The sequence below is a fragment of the Glycine soja genome, chromosome 10, assembly GCF_004193775.1.
Source record: "Glycine soja cultivar W05 chromosome 10, ASM419377v2, whole genome shotgun sequence".
Taxonomy (NCBI): domain Eukaryota; kingdom Viridiplantae; phylum Streptophyta; class Magnoliopsida; order Fabales; family Fabaceae; genus Glycine; species Glycine soja.
Window position 1 is genome coordinate 47310492 of NC_041011.1, and position 5572 is coordinate 47316063.

A 5572-nucleotide genomic window follows, 5' to 3' on the forward strand; every position below is an offset into this window, starting at 1 on the left:
GGTGCTTCAAATGAAAGTGTTGTGCGTGCTACGCGCGGAACCTGTCGTTTCGAGTTCTACTTGTACGTTCTACCACCTTTGAGTATCTTAAACAATCTACCATACGTGGATCAAAACACCATTGCCATTGGCTCTCTTTCTTTGCCGTACCATTTGAATTGAATGTGATTGCAATTGCAAATCCCCCCTTCAATTCAATTACTACTTTCACGACCTAATCTAACCCTTCGCTCTGCTCTGCTCTCACTTCACCATATTCACACCCAGATGGTCAGTTCTTTTCCCCCTTTTTCTTTCCCTTTTCCGTTGGAGGATGGACTTGGACTAGGATGGTTAATGATTCCTGTTTTCCATTTCTTTGAGCTGTCAAAATGTTGTCTTTAAGAATAAAAATTGAAACTTTATTGTGTTTGTTTAGTGGGTCTTTTTTTTTTTTTTTGAAGTGCAGGTAAGTGGTTTTTAGGTGATACAAGTTTCTTTCTTGCTTTCCTTCAGATGCTGGTTGTTTCATTGTGCTGTTATTTTAGTTGGTAAGAGTAATGTATGTAATAAATGGCAATTGCAAGGTCATAGGTCATAGCACGCCGGCTCTGAAAAATAATTGTGTGATTGTAATTTTTGAATGCTTGCTTCTAACGAGGTATGCTTAACAAGGTTCGGGTATTAGCATGGAGGGGTTAGAAATTTAAGAGGGGACGGGAAAGAAATTTGGATTATTACCGTAGAATTCGTATTGAAGAGTTTATGACCGTGTACCAAGATAAGTGTTATGGCACATGATTTATATTCGAGCTACATGTATGAAGGGGTAATTATTAGTGTAAGAAGTCTAAGAGGTGAAACTAAGGACTTTTCTATTGGGATAGGATTATATCAAGGCTCATCTTTAAGTCCTTACTTGTTTAATCTAGTCTTGAATGCGCTTATCAATGACATACAAAGGATTATCCCTAATTGCATGCTTTTTGTGGATGATATAATCTTAATTGAAGAATCAAGGAAAGTTATTAACCATAAACTTGAACTCTAGAGGCAGACTTTGGAAATAAAGGTTTTCACTTAAGTAGGAGCAAGGCAAAGTATATGCATTGCAATTTTAGCAAGCGACAAAAAGAGTTTTGACTCATACGTAAAATTGGGAAAAGATGTCATACTGCATGTTTTTTGTGTTTAAATATTTAGGATCGATCAAATAAGATGGTGGAGAAATTAATGAGTATGTCACATATAGGTACAAGTGGGATGACTTAAATGGAAAAAGACATCAAAGCTTATTTGTGACCGCAAAGTACCTATCAAACTCAGAGGCAAATTTTATCATACAACTATACTATATGGTACTGAAGCTAGACATTATAGGGACAACATGAGAGAAAAGTGAGAGTAGCATAAATGAGAATATTAAGATGGATGTGTGATTATATAAGAAATAATAGAATGTGAAATGACTTTATACGATAAAAAAATTCGTGTAGCACCCATCGAGGAAGAAATGACAGAAAATTAGTTAAGGTGGTTTAGGCATGTACAAAGAAGACCACAAGAGGCACCACTTAGAAGAGTAGATTGCATGATTTTTAATCCAGGGAAAATGATAAGAGGCAGACTAAAAAGGATGTTGGAGGAAATCATCAAGGGAGATCTTAGGTTTAATAATATTTCTGAAACTTTGGTTTTTAATCATGCTGAATGGTATTGTGTGATCCATGTAAACGACCTCACCTAGTGGGATAATGCTTTGTTGTTGTTGCTGCTGCTGCTTTTGTTGTATTTTATGAAAGAGGGCATATTTTATATTTATGCACCATCTGTGAACTCTTTACCCTTGTTGTAGGAAACTGTTTGTCTCCACTGTGGCGACAGAGGCTTTCCAGAGACATTGGTTTTTTGCACCGAATGTATGGCTTATGCGCTGCATAGGTACTTATTGTCTATTCCCTCTCTCTGCCTTCTTGGATGCACTTATAGCATGTTATTGTTATCATACTTAGCTGAAATGCCACTACCAATAATGCTGCTTGAATATTCTTTAGAACTTTTTTATTGAAAAAAAGGAGGTCGGATTGTACTCTATTGTTGAAAAATTTTAAAAATAATCGGAATGATACTCCCTGCTTGGTATTAATACCCTGATCACTTAGTTTACTATAATATGTAGTGATTTTTATATCTAGCACGTGTATAAAGCATAAATATGCTTTTTGGATTTTAATACAAATGTTTTTTAAATTAAGATTCACTTCCTTAGCTAGTTTTTATCATCAGTACATAGCTGATGGTGCCTCCCTTTTTATTGCCATACAGACTATCTTAAAATTTCTAATGGTATTGAAGGTGAGACTCGGGAGTGCTCCCTTATAGTTGGGTTTGGATAAACCAAAGGATTATTGAATAAATATGCAACAGAGTTGCATTAATAAACTTTAACTTGAATCTTATTTTTTCTCCCAATGTTTTATAAAATAGAAAATCTGCATTTTGTAGAGTTGTTATTCATGTTCTTTAAGGCCTTTGATTTCTTAATTGTCCATTTTATCAGGTACTGTTTAAAGGGGCTTGTGAATTTTACTGATGCTGTTACATGGTTTTGCGAGGATTGTGCAACAAAGCTTGGGGTGCCACCTGCTCTTGACCAATCTACACCTATCGCATCTGTAACAAGAGAAAATTGCATACAGGGAGTGAAAAAACACAATAAACAGCGAAAAAAGAAGATTACAAAGAAGCAGATTGAAGGAAAAGCTAACGCTGGCTTAGTTGCTAAAACAAAGGGTGTGTTATCTGCTAGTCACAGTTCATCTGAGCCTGAGCATCCTCATTGTAGTAACAGAGGCGAAGAAGAACATGAGGTGAAAAATGACTGTGGACCAGTTCCAAGGGATGTAGCTAATTTTGATGTAGGTGAAGAAGAAAGTGTGGCAAGGGATTTAGCTAATTCTGATGTAAGTTTCAAATCTGTTCCAGTTTCTCAAGGAGCTACCAATAGTGATTCAGGTTGTGTAGAAGTAGATGGTCATGTTTATGCACAGCCTACTATTGATCCAATCTGGAGGTACAAAAGTTGTTTTGCTACCTTCATTTGAAATTGGCGAACTTTTATAGCTGTTGTGGTGAATATCATTTGAAGTTGAATTTTCTGGTTAATAGGGGAAGTATGTACTTTTGCAATGGAACAATTCGTACTGTCAGTGGACTTCTGGCTCATATCTCCAATTTAGCGTGCTCCCAAGTTGCGGAGGAGACAGGACATTTCCCAGAAGTGCTTCATGCAGAATTTCTTCCCAGAGATAAGGTGTGGGCTGAAAGTTTCAAGAGGGGGGATCCAACTGATCAGGACATTGCTCTTTTTTTCTTTCCTGACAGTGAAGGGTGATTTTTCTCAGACAATCTTTATGTAATGTTACTATTATCTTTCTTTAATTTGATATATCTAAATGTTTCTTCCCTTACAGATCTGAAAAGGACTTCGATGTGCTGGTTGAAGATATCATGATCTGTAAACATGTCATAAGATTTGTGGGTAAAAATGCAGAGCTTTTAATTTTTCCTTCTACTGAGCTTCCAGTCCAAAATTGGAGTGAGCTTCATTTACTCTAGCTCTTCAGTGACACATTTCAATATAATTATCTGTGGATCTTAATAATACATTTTAATTTTTTATCCTTTGGGCAGGATATGAAGCCAAGTATTATTTGTGGGGTGTCTTCAGAAAGAAAGCAAACTTAAGAAGAGACAAATGATGCAGTGTGCAGAGTTTGACAAGGCTCTTAGGTTGGCATAACCATAGACGTAGTCTCCATCTAAAAATTTGAGCAATAGTGGTTGTGTAGCTATGACTCTAGTGCATAGTACTCCTGTGTTTATAGTCACTGATATGTTAATTAAACATATATATACTGTAGTGCATAGTACCCTTTTTGTGACTTCATTGTCCAAGAGAGATGCTTCCATAAATGTTCCAGAAACCCTTTGAAACTGTGACCACAGGGTTAGCCTTGTCTCACCGAAATCTTTGATGGTGGTAAAGCATTGGGGTGTTTGTTCTACAGTCACCGTGTTAATGTGCTATAACCTTGGTCTACTGACGATGTTTTTCATCAGTTACTTATATTTCAGGAAGTATTGGGCGTGTAACGTTTAATTCTTCATTTGTTCAATGCATATAAGAATGTTCATATACATGTTGAAAGTGTTTATGTGACCCTGCAAGAATCTAGTATGTTAAAAAGAGATGCATAAATAAGATTATAAGAATGATTGTTTATCACTGCATAGTGTTTTTGTTACTTTTCTCCTATATAGTCGGAAACGTGCACTAAACATGGACAAAGAGCTGAAGATGAAAGACTGGACCAACTTTAGACTAGCTTTCATATGGTCCTTACTATAAACTTGATGATAAAGATCATTTCAGATACCCATGTACGGAAGGGAAAAATAAAAAGGGAAGACAGATAAAATAATAGATATAATAAGTAGCACAATAAGGAGAGGGAAGTGAGAAATGTTGAGGATGTAAATGTAAAAAATGAAAGTGTGAAAAGAGTTTAATTTTCCTTTGTAAGTGTAAAAAAAATGTACTTTTCCAACTAAATATAAATAAGGTTAAATTACTAATTTGATTCTTATAGTTTAACGATTCCTATTTTTTTAGTTTTTATAGTTTGAAAGTGATTTTTTTAGTTTTTATGTCCTTATAATTTAAAAGTGAATTTTTTAGTCCTTATAGTTTGTATTTTAATTCTCTTTTAGTCCATATAGTTTGAAAGTGATCTTTTTAGTCCCTATAATTTATATTTTAATTACCTTTTAGTCCTTGTTACAAAAAATATATAAAAATAATTAGTTACAAATTAATTATAAATTATCAATTATTTTTTTATTATAAATTATCTTGCGATAAATTAATTACAAATTTTTGTAGTTAATTGTAATTGATAATATTACTCACATTTTGATGGTAAGGACTAAAAGAGAATTAAAATATAAAATATATGGATTAAAAAGATTACTTTCAAACTATAGGGACTAAAAGAAAATTAAAATGCAAATTATAAGGACTAAAAAAATCACTTTCAAATTACAGGGATTAAAAGAGAATTAAAGTGTAGACTATAGGGACTAAAAAATAATTAAAATGCAAACTATAGGGACTAACAAAATTATTTTCAAACTATAGGGACTAAAAAGGTATGAATCGTGAAACTATAGAGACTAAATGAATAATTAAACTTATAAATAATTTTTTATGACTTTTATCATAAAAATCAACAAACTAATTATACATAATATATTATTAAATTAGTGTAAAAATTCTTCTGTAAAAAAAACACTTACATAATTCTTCACTTCTTATATGATATCTTTGTTTAGAGTAGGTTTTGCAAAATCATACCTGATGCTATTCCCACTCGGACCAAGACATAACTTTACTTGTTCAAATAACAATTAAGGTTTAGCAGAGTCAAGAACAACAAATCCCTTTATGATAAACAGATTTATTTTGCAAGTTCGTTATTACGGATAGTTCCTACAAAGGATCACGTATAGAATAGTTGAATTTTAGATGTAG

The 5572-nt window shown here is 33.5% G+C and overlaps 1 protein-coding gene across 2 annotated transcripts; it reads left to right on the top strand.

Annotated features, from left to right (window-relative positions):
• Positions 1-4179, top strand: LOC114370333. 2 transcript variants are annotated; one of them, XM_028327646.1, is made up of 6 exons: positions 1-270; positions 1835-1920; positions 2540-3052; positions 3148-3369; positions 3453-3577; positions 3673-4179. In XM_028327646.1, exons 1-6 carry the CDS (start codon positions 268-270, stop codon positions 3738-3740), a joined length of 1017 nt encoding a protein of 338 aa, XP_028183447.1. In that variant the 5' UTR covers positions 1-267; the 3' UTR covers positions 3741-4179. The 2 variants fall into 2 exon arrangements, with proteins under 2 accessions (XP_028183447.1, XP_028183448.1); XM_028327647.1 differs by having other exon boundaries at positions 3453-3520.
• Positions 4180-5572: the final 1393 nt, after the last annotated feature.

What these genes read in the sequence shown, in the direction of transcription:
- LOC114370333 (XM_028327646.1), top strand. An exon ending in ATGGCTTATGCGCTGCATAG is followed by an intron (nt 1,921 to 2,539) that starts GTACTTATTGTC and finishes CCATTTTATCAG; the next exon opens with GTACTGTTTAAAGGGGCTTG. An exon ending in GCTTCCAGTCCAAAATTGGA is followed by an intron (nt 3,578 to 3,672) that starts GTGAGCTTCATT and finishes TCCTTTGGGCAG; the next exon opens with GATATGAAGCCAAGTATTAT.